The sequence below is a fragment of the Anthonomus grandis genome, chromosome 10, assembly GCF_022605725.1.
Source record: "Anthonomus grandis grandis chromosome 10, icAntGran1.3, whole genome shotgun sequence".
Lineage (NCBI taxonomy): Eukaryota > Metazoa > Arthropoda > Insecta > Coleoptera > Curculionidae > Anthonomus > Anthonomus grandis.
The window spans coordinates 29,291,053-29,308,660 of NC_065555.1; the positions used below are offsets into that span (position 1 = coordinate 29,291,053).

The 17,608-nt window shown below is 33.3% G+C and overlaps 1 protein-coding gene across 2 annotated transcripts in view; it reads right to left on the reverse strand.

Moving 5' to 3' along the window:
- The window catches only part of LOC126740856 (intermembrane lipid transfer protein Vps13D), a 261,585-nt gene that overhangs the window by 213,666 nt on the left and 30,311 nt on the right, over nt 1-17,608 (reverse strand). For both annotated transcript variants that reach the window (XM_050447025.1, XM_050447023.1), the window contains exons 7-11: nt 16,309-16,526; nt 11,138-11,261; nt 10,895-11,056; nt 10,710-10,834; nt 10,474-10,619 (exon numbers count right to left, since the gene is read on the reverse strand). In XM_050447025.1, the coding sequence (XP_050302982.1) occupies nt 10,474-10,619; nt 10,710-10,834; nt 10,895-11,056; nt 11,138-11,261; nt 16,309-16,526 (775 nt within the window). The remainder of the gene's footprint in view (nt 1-10,473; nt 10,620-10,709; nt 10,835-10,894; nt 11,057-11,137; nt 11,262-16,308; nt 16,527-17,608) is intronic.

The following is a 17,608-nucleotide window of genomic DNA, read 5'->3' on the forward strand; positions in this document are numbered from 1 at the left end:
CTCCTCAAATGTACATCCACTTGCAAATACAGAGGTGTCATCTGCAAGTAAGGTGTATCTGCCTATCTAGTTGATAACAAAGAGATCATTAACATATATTAAAAATAGTAGTCTATCCAGTATCGACCCTTGAGGCGCTTTAAAAATAACAAGTCTAAGTAAGAAAAGATACATCCCCTTTCATCGAAACTACCTGTGAACGGTCAATTAAGTATAACTATATCATTTTCTTAGAACATTGAAAGACTAGAATTAGCATTGCCGTAAAACTATGGGCAGTTTGTTTGCTTGTAACATCTCTGAAGCAATGATGCCAAATGCTAATGTAGAAATGGCAAAAAACACTTTATATCATAAAAATTTGTCACTACAAATTTTAAAGAATTTCAGTTGAAATGTGGTCTGATGGACTGGCAGAGTGTCTTTTCCTCTCATAAGTATTAAGGAGCCAAAAAGAAAGCCTTGGTACATAAAGGGTCTTAGAGTGTCTGGGAAGAATATGCGATCTCTACATTATATTCGTAAATGTTTGATACATAATCAACTCTTCTTAAAATATTTCAATAATTACAGAAAAATTTACAGAGCCTTAATTTTAATGGCAAAGAAAACTTACTTTCAAGAAAGAATTTAAAAAATCAAGTAATAGGGATAAGGAGTCGTGAAGAATCTTAAATGCATTAAGGGGTAAGGCTGGTCATTTTTCTCAGGTTTCAAGCGATTTAAAAGCTGATAATTTAAATTCATTTTACTGTTCTATAGCTGATAACCTCTCAAAAAGTATACCACAGACTGGAAATTCCTTGAAATATTTGTCACATGTAAGTGTACCTGAATCTTTTTTTCTTGCTCCCACTAACGTTAAGTGAGGGTTTGCAGACGATACAACTATCTTATGACATGATGTATATCCGTCTCAATTAACCAAAAAAATAACTGCCTGTCTTCACAAAGTAAAAACCTGGTGTGACTCAAATTTGTTGAGTTTTAATGTTTCACTTTGTCAACTTAAAAGGTTCCATTAATAATATTCTTATGGACTCTCATTTTGTTGCAACCCCACATTTTAATAAATTTTTGGGTTTAACCATTGATGATACTTTAAAATTTGAGGAACACATCTCTCGTGTTTGCAGTAAGGTCTCCTCTGGGTGTTATGCTCTTAGAGTGATAACAAATAATTTGGATTTTTTTATACTATTCCTCTTTAATAAAATATGAAGTATTTTTTTCCACAAAATATGATAAGATAGTCTATATCTATACAGTCAATATTCAAAGTTAAATGACTGCAGATTACGTATATTTGAGAAAAAGGCAACAACATGGGAACGCCGCTCGATCCCATTGTTGATTCCACAGACAGAAGAAATCTTTACCAGTGACGTCGTCAAAAATATTTACATGATAAATATTTATTATTAATAAATTATTTTTTAAATTATAAACAATATTACCGTTTATGAACTCTTTACGTGTTTTTTTAACGTACTTCACTAGAATAAACGTACTAACCTAATAAAAGGCATTTTTATCAAAATTAAATGATTTCTTAAGAAGTTTTTATTATTCTACCATACCATAACGGTGTATTATTGTAATGTTATAATAATAACGTGAAAAGAATGGCTTGAATCGTCTTTTTCTCATAACGCGCCACAAACTGCACAAGTTTTTACTATAGTAACAGTTCACAAAAACATTCAAATAACCCAACCTTCTTCTTCAGCTTTTGCTCGTGATGTTGCCATTTCAAATTTTTTAGAAGCGGTTTTAGGAATAAGTATGTTAATAATTTTTTTTTGCTTAGAAGATGTTATTTTTGCGCTTAGAATAAGATATATTTATTTGTCCTTTTTTTTTTAATTAAATATCAATAAGTTAAATTAACATTATTATATGTGTTAATATATAGCTGAAAATTTTCTCTGTTAAAAATGTGTGTAAACTTGACAACAGAGTCAACAATCTTTTAACATTTTAATTCGTGTCCATGCACTGTTGTTTTCTATACTATGGTTGCTTTCTACTTTTAGATCTGATGATGCCTTAGGGCGAAACACATATAATAGTTCTTTAAAAAATAAACATAATCTGAGACCATTGACTTTGTGTCCCTCCAATCTCTGAATTATCCTTCGCTAATATTCCGAACATTTTTGCTTACCATGTAGTTATATCGTGTAATGCGATGACTCACAAGTATAAAGAAATACCAAAACAAACTTATCAGCATTCCATTAATGAGACCATTGGGTGGACCACCCAATGGTCTCATTATATTGTCTTGTGCTATAGACTTGACATTACGAATTCTTTCACCGCTGTTTTTCGTTAAAAAGTTTGTTTAAAAGCTGTATATTGTTGGTTAAAATGCCGAAGCGTGCCCAAAGTGATTCTAGAAGTGCGGAAAAAGAAGGGAAACGTAGAAAATTGGACAAATTGAAAAGGAAAATGGAGGAATTTCAAAAAGAAATTATGGAGTGCTCTTCCGAATCAGATTCTTCATCGGACAATGTGCTTAATACTGTGTTTGATACCTCAGGTAGGCTTAATATAATTTACGTCAATATTAAAGGCAGTATGGCCAAAAAACAAATCCGTGTAAGCCTAATTAATTTTGGCGTAAGGCATTCTTTGAAATGGCCACCTGAATCTTAATGATTCTTTTTTTTTAATATTGGCATTTTTTTATTATTTTTGCTTAATGAAATCTTACAATGCTCTATCCTTGCAGATGTGGAGGTTCAGCAAAATAATCCTTTGGTGACCATAGCAGATGTTCATGTCGGTTCAAGTGATATTAATTTAGTAATCAATGAGACCGACCAACAAGGGGCCCCGGCCCCGACCAGTCTCATAAATGATATAACTTTAGTAGAGGAACCGTCAATAACTGAACCACCACTACCACTAACGGAAAACAACCAAAATTCTAACGATGTAATGAATCTTTTTGGTCAAGACCCCGCCGAGAATACTAAATTAGGTCACACAATACTAGACGGAATTACAACCCGGTGGTCACATCTTTTAACAAAAGGCTTAGATTCAGAGAAAAAAACAAAAATTAATAGAGCAATATCCTCCTGACCAGAATTGTGCTGCTTTATTAACTCCTATTTTAAATGAGGAGATTGCAGCAGGCTTAAAAGAAAACAAAGTACGAGAGGATAAATATTTATCAAAAATTCAAACAGAGATGACAGCCGGTCTTATGGCATTATATGACCCAATTAACCTTCTGGTTTCAGAGAAAAACTCTCCAAATCAAAATAACAACTATTACAGAAACTGGCTGATTCCACCACAATTTTTGCAGATGTTTTCCACCAAATATCTCTTCATAGGAGGTTTCTATTAAGTTCTTTTTTGAACCCCCAGTACAAAAAGTGTTTGGAAAATCAAGATATCGACAAATTTTTATATCGGGAAAATTTATTAGAAAAAGTAAAACAGTCCCGAGAGGCATCAAGTGCTTCTTCAAAAGTGGGAGGCATTGTGAAACCAAAGTATTCATATACTCAAAAGGATCATTTAAACTACCGAGGTCAATTCAATAAACCCAAGTTCAAGCAAGATTTCAAGCAGGGATCCAAACCACACAAATCTCAACCAATAGAGAGGAGGGCGTGGCAATCAGTAAGAGAGAAGACCGGATCATTTCCGAGAGCAGAGAGGAACGACAATACATTCAAAAAACAATCATCTTGGAGAAAGAGAAGGAATTAACTGTGGAGGTATGTACAGGAATTGCCGGAAGAGTGTCTAACTTTATTGATAACTAGGCCAAAATTACTCAAAATAAAACTATTTTGAGTTGGGTTAAAGGTTTTAAACTACCCTTTTTGAAATTCCCGGTTCAAAACAATAAGCCCAAGGTTTTTATTGCAAAAAAAGACTTAAATTCATATAGTCTTGTCATAGATGAATTAGAGGGAAAGGGAGCCATAGAACAGTGTACACATATTGATAACGAATTTCTATCGCCTTATTTTTTGGTCCCAAAATCTGATGGGGGTGTCAGATTCGTTTTAAATCTAAAAAAGCTCAATGAATACATTAATGCCACTCACTTTAAATTAGAGGATTATAGTTCTGTTTTGAGATTAATCTCTAAGGACGATTTTATGGCAAAAATCGATTTGAGGGATGCGTATTTTGCAATTCCTATAGATAAAGGTTATAGAAAATTTTTAAGATTTAAATTTAACAAGAAGCTATATGAATTTAAAGTTTTGCCCTTTGGATTAAATATAGTGTACTATAGTACTCCTTTTGTGTTTACAAAAATATTAAAACCATTATTGCATTATTTAAGATGTTGTAGCGTTTTATTTTTCTACTCTTATTTTCACTAACGCTCCATTGATATTTCATTAATTTCAATAATTATATTAATAATTTCAGTCAACTTCTTTTATCGATATTTCTTTAAATTCACACTGTCATTGACACATTACTACTGTAACGCATTACTCTCCTGGTTTTATTATTCATGCTTTCTGTTGACGGTCCGTCACTCTTCTGGTTGGTCTTGATTGATGTTTTCTCTGATTGGATTGACATTGACAGCTCAGGCGAGAGGTGGGGTCGTAACTTATTTAGTCGGTACTGCATCCATTTTTCGAGGACTTGTTCCCGTGTCGCAGGTAGAAGCGCACGTAAAAGGCCAGTTTTTTATTTCCGAAGTTTGTGAAGCAGGAAGTGGCCAATATGGTTTATAATTTATAGTCCTTAATCTTGTTCCTTTAGGGAACCGTTTAATTCATAATTCTGGTGCAGGATGCCCAAGATTTTGATGGATAGATAATGAAACTTAGCAAGGTGAGTGTGTCACATTTTGAACGCCATTCATTTTTTTATCGACAGTGAATACAATGGCAACCGTTGTTTTAGGGTTTTACTTTTCCGTTTTCCTCTTTATTCTTCTTTAATTGTTGATGGCTACAGGCTGTTGATTTCCCCGGGAAATTGCTGAAAGCGGTGAAGCTGGAGCCAGAGTTGGAGCTAGTATTAGAGATTTCCAGTCCAGATGGCTAAGCTACAAATGGCACACATTTACAGCTTTGTTTTGAAGGCTAACCGTTTATTTCTTGGAGGAATATACAGGCCAGTTTATTCCATTTATTTAAATATTATTAACCATAGATTTGTCTCACATATTTAAATTTTTATTAATATATCTTTAAAATCAATTTATTGCTACAAATATTTAATCAACATCATAATTTAATATGTCAATTTCTTATCTATAATTTTAGTTAATTTTTGTTCAGTATTTTTCAGTACCTTTTTTTGGTAGTTAAGTAGATATGACTCGGTTAAGGCTGATATGCCTTAGGTAAAAAGGTTCATGAACTTTCCCCTGCATAACACAAATATATACTAAAAACTTTAATAATTGCAATTTATTTTTCAAGTGCTGAAATCTACCCAGTAGCTTAATCATAATTTAAATGTCACTTTTGACAAACTTATTTTATTTAATCATATCAACATTATTCATATTTTAATTCATAATAAATTATTAACATTTAACAGATTAGAAAGTGAGGTGTATACATATCTTTAATGTAAATATAATTTGGTTGTATTGTTAAGATATTTTTTTTTTGCCTCTTTAAATCTACTTTATCCAGGGTCATTTAATTGTTAATTGAAACCTATATACCAAGTGTTTTTCTTAGTTTTCTTTCATTTATAAAAAAAAAAAACTAAGTGGCACCCTCTTATTTATTAATTATAATCAAGATCATATTCTTTAATAGCCAGTCATAAGTGAACCTTCGAACAATCCCAAGCCTCCAATAATTCTGAGCTACCGTCTGCAAACTCTTGGCAAAATAGTAACACTGTAAAGTTAACGCCACAGAAAATTAGCCCTACCAGCTACAGTTCGCTGTTCCTCAGAAAGCTCTTCTAATGAAAACAAATCAGGACAACCACCTGTAAAATCCAAAGAGGAATTTTCCAAGACATCAAGCTGATGACCACAATTAATGAAATATCAATGAAATTAATGAAATATCAATGGAGCGTTAGTGAAAATAAGAGTAGAAAAATAAAACGCTACAATGTAGGGGATTTGTTTCAATAGTTTATTTGGATGATATGTTACTTTTAGGATCATCATATAAGTTATGCAAAGAAAACATAGAATTCACAATAAAATTATTAATTTCTGTGGGTTTTGTGATAAATTGGGACAAAAGTATACTTAATCCGTCACATGACATATCGTTTTTAGGTTTCACTTTTAATTCAAAAAAATTAACATTTTCAGCTCCTCTGGAGAAAAAACTTAAAATCAGTAAGGAAGTTTACAGATTTATGTTTGAAAAAGAATTTAAATTAAAGATTTGCAGCCTTAATTGGTCAATTAGTTGCTGTTTGTCCTGTGGTCTTGCTATGGCTGGATATACACTAAACTTTTTGAACGAGAAAAATGGTTAGCATTATTGAAAGTAAACAATAATTATAATAAAAAAATGGTAATCCTCAAGTACTTGAAAAACGATCTTTTCTGGTGGTTAAATAATTTAGGGACAAGTAAACAACAAATAAAAGAAACTCCCTTTGTAAAAGAAATTTTTACTGACGCATCGCTAAGGGGTTGGGGGGCTTGTTGTGATTTAGAAAGGACTCATGGTTTTTGGAACATTTATAATCATCAAGTTTTTCACATAAATTATCTAGAATTAGTTGCCGCTTTTTGCGGACTAAAATTATTTGCAAAAAATTTAAAGAATTGCAGTATTTTACTCAGAATTGATAACACTACCGCTATATCTTGTATTAACAGAATGGGCAGTGTGCAGTATGAACATTTTAATAGCATATGCAGAGAAATGAGGCAATGGCGTAAAAAGCGTAACATTCGAATTTTGGCATCGTAGTATATAAGTTCAAAGGAAAATATAATTGCTGACTTAGAATCACGTTTACTAAGGACGGGTACTGAGTATTCGTTAAAAGCAAAATTCATACATAGGATTTTTACATCTTTTGGTAATCCTGAAATAGATCTGTTTGCTTCTGAACAGAATTCTAAATGTAAACGATATGTTTCTTGGAAACCCGATCCGGGATCGGAAACTGTTAATGCATTTACTCTATCATGGACCAATATTAAGTTTTACGCTTTTTCACCATTTTCAATTGTATCTAAAGTTTTAGATAAAATTATTTGTGATAAAGCGAAAGGAATTGTGGTTGTACCTGTATGGCTTAATGAACCATGGTGTCCCAAATTTAAAAAGATGTTGATTAAACCTGAACTTATTTTAGGACCAGATAAGAACTTAATTTTATCTCCTTCCAGCTTACCGCATCCGAATTACAAGTACCTTACCCTGGCTGTAGGGATTTTGTCTGGCAAGCGTTTCTAAGGAGGAACATCCCAGAATCTGGAATTCCCATACTTCTATCTTCCATATGTGAGAAAACGTTAAAGCAATATGATATGGTTTTTAGGAAATGGTGGTCCTATTGCAGTGAAAATAAATTTAACCCATTTAATTATGAATTAACGAGCATCATAAGTTTTTAAAGACTTTGGTAGATAAAGGCCTTTCCTATAGTTTAATAAATACACATAAATCAGCTTTGTCACTGGTAATAAAATTTCCAAGTAACGAAGGTTATATTTTCAAACGGCTTTTAAAGAGCATTTATAATATGAAGCCTCCTTTACCCAAATATTCGTCAACTTGGGATCCATATCCTCCTATGGGCCTTTATCCACTCGAAAATATCTCCTTAGAAAAGCTTGTTCATAAACTAGTAGCCTTACTGGCCTAAACATTGGCTCGTAGGATACAAACAATTTCGTTAATTAAAATAGAAAATATTGTTATTAAAAATTCAGTTTTAGAAATTAAAATTCCAGATAAGATAAAGACCTCAGGCAGAAATAAACTTCAACCTGTTCTTAGATTCCCTTTGTTTAAAGAAAAACCACAACTTTGTGTAGCATCTTTGATATCTCATTATGTAGATAGAACTGAATTTTCAAGGCCTAAAAATGAAAAACGACTGATTATTACTTTTAAAAAACCATATAGAGCAGCTTCGACACAAACTTTAAGCCGATGGATAAAGAATGTATGTATTAAGTTTAAGTGGCATTGACAGTAATATTTTTAAGGCCTATAGTATTCGACATGCTGCAACATCTGCGGCGGCTCGAGCTGGTCTTAGTATAGATGCAATTCGTAAAACCGCTGGTTGGACCCAAAATTCTGAAATATTTAACAGATTTTACAATAAACCTCTGGCAAATAATCCAACCGAGTTTGCTAGGACGATATTATCTATTGAAAATTATTCTATATAAGTTATAGTTTTTGTCTATTTATAACAAATAATAGGATATTAGGAATAAGACTTAATTATTCATGGTTATTTTATGTTAATATTAGTTTCTTGTCTTCTGTTTTTGAGGATTATTCTGTTCAATTAGTATGTAATGGGAATTTTGCATGTATTTTTGCTAAACAAATATATACACTTCTGTTTTGGATTAATAATTGGGTGTTCATTTTTCATCTCGAGGTGTATGAGTTCATAGATTGTGTACGTTGTTTCTCTAAACATCTACATGGTAAGCAAAAATGTTCGGAATATGAGCGAAGAATGTTTGAAACGAGAATTTTTAATATTAGAGAGAAGAATGGACTACTTTTTTGAATTAGAGAGGGAATCGATTAATATGTTTGTAAACAAAATACATTGTTAAACACAATCATCTTGAACTCTAAGAAAGTTGTTGTTTACTAATTCTAACCTTTCAATGTTCTATAAGATCATTTTTATAGAGTTACTACAAAACTGGTAACTTTTGAGTTGATCAATAGGCAGATCATGGGACACACAATCAAAAACCTTACGTAGATCACAGAAGGTAGTATTTTTTAGACATATTTTTTATTATTAAAAACGTCACAAATATATGATACCAAATCCATTTTACTTTTAAAAAGTAGTATTTCAACCTATCCTAAATCCAAATTGACGATCAATAAATAAATTATTCTGCACCAAATACTTCAAGATTCTTTTGGCAATAGATTTTTTCCAAGATCCAGAACTGGTAATAATGCGATTGGGCAGTAATTAGACATATTATTTTAATAACTTTTCTTAAATAATTGGAATTAACAAAGCCTTCTGGCAGATATTGAAAAAAGGGATTCTTTAACGCACTGGTTTCTTAATTATATAATGAGAATTAGTAGCAATTCTTTGCCAGACCATTTTTCAACGTTTTACAGGGAGAACAAAACAATCTTTGCCATTTTTATTCTTTACATTTTGAAAAATGTCACGCATCGTAAAAAGTCTAGCTAGAGTATTGGATAAATCAATGGGTGCTAAAGAGATAATAGTATGATTCATTGATAATAGTTTTGGAACTATGTTTAAAAAAAACATTAAATTCATTAACAATGAAACTATATGTAACTGGTTGTTCTCTTTTCCGAGAACGTCTGTTAAAATTTATTATAACCTATGTGTATTCAGATTCATGCTGTGCATTGTGAATCAAGTTGCTAATGTAATTTCTCTTCGCATTGATAACTGCATTCTTGTAGTTTTTTTCTGTATTATCACATGCTTCCTTTATTATATTATTATAGCAATTGACAACAAGATTGATATTGAAGCTATAATACCGTTATAAAATCACAATATGTAGTCTACATTGAGTTAAAAAAAGTGATAGATTAGTATCCAGTCTTCATCTTACATAGCAGTATGATGATACAGTAAAAAAGCCTTACAAGTATTTCGAAAAATATATTTCCGACGAATTCTTTGACAGCGTCGCCATGTTTACAAATATGAGGAAGATTACTTTAAAGGAACATTACCTGAATACCTCTTCTACCGATATTGGGAAACTATTTGAATGTGCAATATTAATTGGTATTTACTCGATACCCCGTTTGCGCATCTGTTAGTCCCGTGACACACAGATTCCGAAGAGTTTAAGGGTAACAAGTTCTTGACACTAATGCTATATAACCTGAGATGAGGCCTTTAGACAAATACTGCAAATTACGACCCCTACTTAACAACGGCTGAAATCTCCATCGATGAGCACATCATACCATTTACTGGTCAGGTTCACATTAGACAATTTATCCGAAAAACTTCGTAAAGACAACGCCTAACAATATTCCATTAGACTTTTACATGTACGAGGCTAAAGGTGCGTCTGCTGAGCCAGCTCTGATACGGATGATTTGCTACTAAATTGGATTGTGGAGGACGAATGGTATTGAAACTCAGGTATCAGGTACACTTCCTAGAGCATATCTATTTACGCTAACATGCAAGATTCTTTTAATTTCATTGTTAGATCCATACTAGTTTATTAAAAGTTTAGTGCATAGAGTGTTTGGTTTTTTGATTCAACATATTTAATTTTTTCATTTTATACTTACTTTGGTTTCATTTTATACTTACCAAGTATGGGAAACAAAGTATCTTTAGTTATTCTATCTTTAAGATAGAGTGCATCTAAACTAAGCTCTATAGTATGAGAGGAACTCCTGGGTTTACTTGAGAGTGTTAATAAAAGGTTTTTAAACTCAAGTTCGATCATCGGAGAGCTGAAAAAGAAGAATAGCTAAAATTAACAAAATCACTAAAATTTTATTTTATATCATGATTTAAATAATGTCACAAGGTATTATCCTTACCTCTCTTCAATTTCTTTATCCAGTGTACAAAGACTTAATGTGCCATTTTTCAAACAAAAAGTAAACTGACCAAACACCGCATCTCGTTTAAAGACTGTGTTATTTTCAGCCGTATCTGCAAGCACCTTAAAACCCCAATAAATTGCGTTACGATTTTTTTAATTGGATATTTAAAAACTACATACTTGTAAAATTTCTCCCTCTAACTGTCCACTTTCCGGGCTTTCCGCGGAAGACGTGGAATACCAACCCATCCATTGGGGAAACCAACTCTCCAACATACTACGACCCCTTGAAGGACTTTGTGATGTATTGTTAGTTGGAAGAGTGACGGAATTCATGGCAACCTAGCAGAAATTGTTGTTTTAGAGATATAAACATAAATAATGCGCAATATGAGTGAAAAATAATCTTTTTTAAAGTTTTACCTCTCTAAGCGCCCGTAAGTCCTCATATTCTCTGTCCCATTCTACTTGATCTTTAATTTTCTTCTCTTCTGCAGTTAAGGCCACTGCTGGCGTTATAAGTAGCTTTTTATAAACTTGAACATATCTAAAAATATATTTTATTTAATTTATTTCTTTGTGCCATAACACCAATTTACTAAATTTCCTAACAATAGAAAATATTACGCTGTATCAACCACAAATGATTAATAAAATAAATATTTAATTACTAAACAGATACATATCTAAAACCTAATATACCAATCACAAATTTTCCTAATGAGATTTGAAGTTTTCCATCTACACAGTTCATTCATAATTTACTAATCAATAAAATGCAATTGGCTACCTAATGTTATATCTGATAATAAATATTTTAAGGTTAACTCAAAGATCTCAGGTCGATAAGCGTCCCTCCTACTATGTCTAAAATTTTCCCGATAATTTCAGTGATCCTTCAGATGTTCATACTTATTTTAAAACTGTTGACAGTTTGCCGAATATAGCACTCTAAGATACAATCAGATATAAAAATAACACAGCTCACATTTCAGCTTATAGATCACGACAGTTTATTGAGAAACATCTTATCCATAAAATTGACCGCAAAAAGAATAGATTGCATATCAATTAAAGATTACAGATTGAAGAATTTGACTTAAACTGAATTTATAGAAAATTTCCTCAGCTTTCCAATAGTTTCAGTTTCTCTATCTTAATTTACTAATTTTGATTCCTCGTTATCATTCTTGTTACGATTTTTTTTGCTAACTGGCTGAGGTCAAGGGTTCTTGATCATTTTAATATACAGGTGTAAATAAATAGATGCGAAAAAATTCAGGGGCTGATTCTTAAGTAAATTTTAAGAAAAAAAACTTATGAAGATATGAACGTATGTCCTAAAAGGCGTAACTTTTGGGATACCGGGTGGTACAGATTAAAGAAAAATATATGTTTTTTTTATAATACCTGTGAAACCCAGATATTTTAGTAATTTTTGGTATGCATTTTCTATGCATCAAAAGGCATTCTCTGAGGCTCACTATTTTTTTTTATTTGTATCTGGATATTGATGACTTGAGAAATCGAATCATGTTGCATGAGAGAAGTACTCGTCAATGCTATAGTCGTTTGAATTTCATTAACTACAAGCCAGAAAAATGGTTCATTTAACAGAAATGCACAAAATAACAATTCTACGGATGATTGGCTATGGAGATAATACACGGACGCAAATGGAAGTAGCTCGCTTATTTCACGAAAAATTTCCAAATTTGCCGCCTTTAACCCAAGGGACAATTAGTAAAATAGAAAAGCAATTCCGCGAGCTGGGCCATGTTACGCAGGTAAAAAAAGCAGCTGCCAATGCAATAAGTGAGGATACCAAATTGGCTGTTATGCTTGAGTTTGAGGAACACCCACATACATCTACTCACTCGGAAAGCAGCCCCAGTACTCGATATTAGCTATTCATCAGTTATTAGAATATTAAAAGAAAACAAAATGCATCCCTATAAAATTATACCCACCCAGGAGCTCACGGAAGACGATTTTGACAGGAGAATGTATTTTTGTGAACAAATGATGGCAATCTTAGACAGCAATGTGATCCAATTAGAACATGTTATGTTTTCTGATGAGTGCACCTTCCTGGGAAAATCCTCGCTGGACGAGAGAAGACAATACTCAATACCCTGAAAAGGTTAACGTGTGGGCACGAATTATTGAAGATCAGAGCATAGGTCCCTTTTTTAATGAGGGCAATTTGAATGGCGATAATTACTTAGAATTGCTTCAAAATAAAGTAGTGCCAACGTTGGCCTACTTGTATCCTGATCCAGGAAACCCACAAGTTCCAGCGAATATGATAATATAGGACCAACAAGATGGAGCACCACCGCACTACCAAATAAATGTCCGACAGTACCTCAACCAAATATTTCCAGATCGGTGGATAGGGAGGCGAGGATCGATGGAATGGCCAGCACGGTCTCCCGATCTGACGCCATTAGACTTTTTCTTATGGGGATAGTCAAAACTATTGTATACAAAACTAAACCCACTGACTTTGTAGCGCGTAACTCGATTCAAGCCAATTTATTTCCAACCCGTGGGAGTCATACCTACTATCCAACCACAAAAAAAAATTACTAAGTCCAGACAAGCAAATTTTGCTTTAAAAGATTCAGAGATTTGGTGGCCGCCAGCTTTTAGACGATGGAGAAGGTAGTGGGAGAAATTTTAATAAGAGCGCCACTTGATTTAAATATTTTACACCAAACCCTGATATATTATGATGGTAATATAAGCCCCCTTAATCAAGAAAATGATGACCTATATTTATGATTGTACCTAGATCCTAAAAGCTGAAAATAATTTGGGAAAAACTCAAATAACAATGCATAGGTCCACCAGATTGATATAATCATCCAAGAATTTACATAGTCACTTCCATTTATACAGAAAAAATTAAATTCCACTGAGATATTTAAATTTAGATAATTATTCAAAATGTAATACTGTAGTAATTTTAAGTAAATAAAAAAAATTGATAAAAGAATTAAGAGTTACTTGAGGTATGCTTAAGGCGACGAATTAGTAAGGAAAAAAAACAAATCCGCACTGAACTACTGTTTAAGGGGAAAATCCAAAACGTGATCACGTGTTGTTTACAAGAAGTATATGTTTGGAGCCTAATTCACAATACCTCACTGGCCCTAAAATACCTTTTACAATCTCTAGTCAAGTCACATTAATCTAAATAAAACTTTTAAATAGTAAGGTTCGAATTTGAAAGCCTATTAATGGTATGTTGGTGCAATAAAACCTATTAACCAACAACCAACACTATGACTAAATATGTTATTTGCAGCAAATAGCCGATCCCTTACAAGGTGATCCAGGCTCAATGTCAAAATCAATTATGTCGATGCTCGACTCAAATAAAAACCCTCAGGTTAATATTAATAGACTTAGCAAGAACCTCTTAACGTTCTTGTTTTACATAAAAGAAAATAAACCCATAAAATTCAAATTAATAAATTAACCCTCAACCCTAAATCAAACCGTTCAATAAGGGAAAAATAAAATAAAATGTGCAAAAACTTGCGTGTCCTCTAATCTCTTGTGTATTTTGGCTAAGGTAGCTTAACTCGACAGCTCTGGAACCAGTCAGCTACAACCAGGGTAACGACCACATGGGCAAGTCGATTTCAGGCAAGTTCCAATCCAAAATCGCAGAGCCACAGTACAATGCTCAGTCCAGGCTGTGTTGAGGCTCCCTTAAGCCGGTTGCCAACAGTGTTGGGATGACCAGAAGGAACCAGAGAATAGGAAGAGACCAGAGAATAGAGGAGAGAATGAGAAAAAGGAGAGGCCTCTAAAATAGAGGACAAAAAAAAATCAGTAAAATAAACACACAATCAATTCTATGGCAATTACCAACATGTTGCTATATACCTAAGGTGATGAGCGAGGCCTAGAGTCTCGTTTTGTGGTTAGAAAATTTCAAAATCCCATAAATGGTGTGGGAGCAGCCGACCAAATCCAAAATATCAGGTCAATCCGAAATCCTCTCGGCTACAACTTCCCACTAGACGTTCATCAAATTAAACCCTAAAACTTGGGAGGAATATTTTTCCATTTAACCGAATTCCCGGCAAGATGAATTTAAATTTTCCTTAAAACCACAAAATGTCGACTGTTCTTTCTGATAGCGGGATGGCTACCGGCTGGACAAGGAACTGACAACCGACCAGACAATGACAGGTGACACTAGCAGTCACTCTCTCTCTTCGACACGATCTGACCCTGCCTCTTGGTGCAAACTACGCGGAGCCTCACTCTATCAAAATAGAAATTCCGCGATACCACAGCAAAATGATACTGCTCGGATACTAAAACATGGAAAACTTTCCCAACTGGGCTACGAAATTCCAATTTTCCTCTTACGTCGCTCTGCCTGATTTATGACGCTCCGTTATCCGCCAAATGGAAACCAAACTTTAATGGGAAACAGCAACGCTGCCAAACCTCCACAACAACAAGTATGTCAATAGTCATTACTGTCAATCACAGTCACTGTCAATCGGCTAGTAGGGTTAAAAACCAGATGTCAAGGCACGTTTATTTACTAAAACTTCTAACTAAACTTTCCTACACTAACGGATCACCATCTAAAAGGTCTTATTTACTCCACTCATAGCGCAATCTGTGGCACAACAGCACCCTCTAGAAGTCCCTCCATACCCCAGACATATACCGGCCTCATAGAAACTCTTGACAAATAAATCAAAGGTCAGAAAGTTCCCAACACCAGGTACATGAATAGGGACTAAGGAAACATAATACAACTAACTCCACCGAGGTGTGCTGACAGGATAGGGTAGGTAAATACATTCCTAAAAATAATCAAACCCCAAAAGCCTTGCATAATACGTAATAAATGCTATTGCCTTGTAAAATAAATTGCATTACTATCAAACCCCAAATTCCATTTATAAAACTGCAAATCACACAACCCTTTCAAGCCGATACCAAAACCTATAAACTTTTACCCGAATTTATATGAAATCCCATGTTACATGCTTAGGGCAAAATCTGCATGTAACAACTTAGCTGGCATACCTGAGATATTGAGTAACGTTCGAAGAAATTTCTATTTACGGGTAGGGTGTTACCAAGACGTTCGTGGCGAGCATTTTGAACATCTCCTACATTGACTATATTGTTTAGATTTGTATTATGTATAAGTTTTTGAATATGTTGTAACAATTTTCGGCAAATAAATAATTTTCTTTTCTAAATGTTATTTTTTGAATTTTACTTAATATTTCCGAAACAGTCAAAGATAGGTATAGGACATTGTATACAAAATATGTCTAAAATGATCTCAGGAATCTAAAAATTAATTAACATACAGGGTGTTATGTTTAAACTAAGCAAGTTGGTATTGGCCACCGTTATCTGATACTCCCTGTATAAAAAGTTTCTATGAAAAAAAATGCGCAACTATAAAAACCAATCTACGTGTTCGAGCGTTTTTTCCAACACGCTCCCGTCTATTTATTAGCTAATTTATTCCATTTGGCTGACACACACTGTATGTTTTTAAATATTGGTTTAAAAAAACGTCAGGTAAATATATAACTTACTTCACATTTTGTCTAGCCATCTCCAAGCTTCTTTCCCAAGTTGGTCGTGGCCTACAAAGAGCAGGCTGTCCCCCTGGATAAAAGCAACTGATTGCGTAATACCACCACGCCCTGGAATCTTCCTTGACCGAGGAGCAAGGCTTATATCTCCGGTAACCTCGGAGCCTAGAAATGTTTTCTAATCCTTTGGTGCAAGCAACTATTTGGTTATACTGCCACTAAAAATTACACTCAGATTCAAAAAAAGGCCATAAATTAAAAGTCACAGACATTTGGTTCTATGTTCATTTTTTTGCACTATGAATAAAACCATTAAGTAAATAGTCTTTAATTAAATGCTAGTTTTAGTCATAATATAGGGTTAATTAAATTGTACAGGATATTCTAGTAAAAAAACAAACATATAGGCATTTTTTTACTTTCTCTGTATTTTTCAAGAAATTGAAGATAGCCAATCAATGTATTTTAGCTTAGGGAAATTGGAAATCCTAATAAAAAAACAATTGTATGAAAAACAGAAGACTTATACTATAAAAGTTTTTTAAATAGAACACTCTATTTATTATTACATTTTTTGATTTTATGGTCAATTTTAAGTGTTTTTTTCTTAGAACATTGAATGTCTAGAATAAGCCTAGCTGCAAACCATAGGCGAGGTGTTTGAGTTCACCATCTCTCAGACCATGATGTCAAATCGATTTTCCAATTTTTCATACAATATATATTTTTCTTAATTCACTAAATATTTTGTTTATATGTTGTATTTTTTACCAGTAAAAGAAATGTACCCTTTAAAATTTTCTTTTATTTACTAACTAAAAATATTTACTTTGAGACTAATCACCAAACTTTTCAGAATAAAAAAATATTCTTAACAAAAAAGTTAATAAAAAAAACAACTTGGCAACGTAGAATACCTCTATGTTTACAATGCAACTATCCAATGTTGCCACTTTGTGTTTTTTTCTAGATATTTTTGCATGTGTATGAACCTAGCCTCCGATCGATATCCAGCAAATCGAGAACGCAGCATGTCGCATGTTGCTAGCATGCTATTTGTAGTCCGCGCCCGCTGTTATTTAATCGATTTAATACCCGTATTTCCTGGGATTTTTAAATTCTTTGTATACCCCTTTGTGTGCTAGTGTGCCTACGGTGAGGACACTTACAAATTAATTTTTACTGACGGTCCTGGTGTGCTTACAGCGAAGATATCATTGATGACGTATGCGGAAGCGTGTCGCTCCTCTAAATTTAAGCGCCAATAAGAGTCGAGTATTATTTGGACAGTTTGAATAAT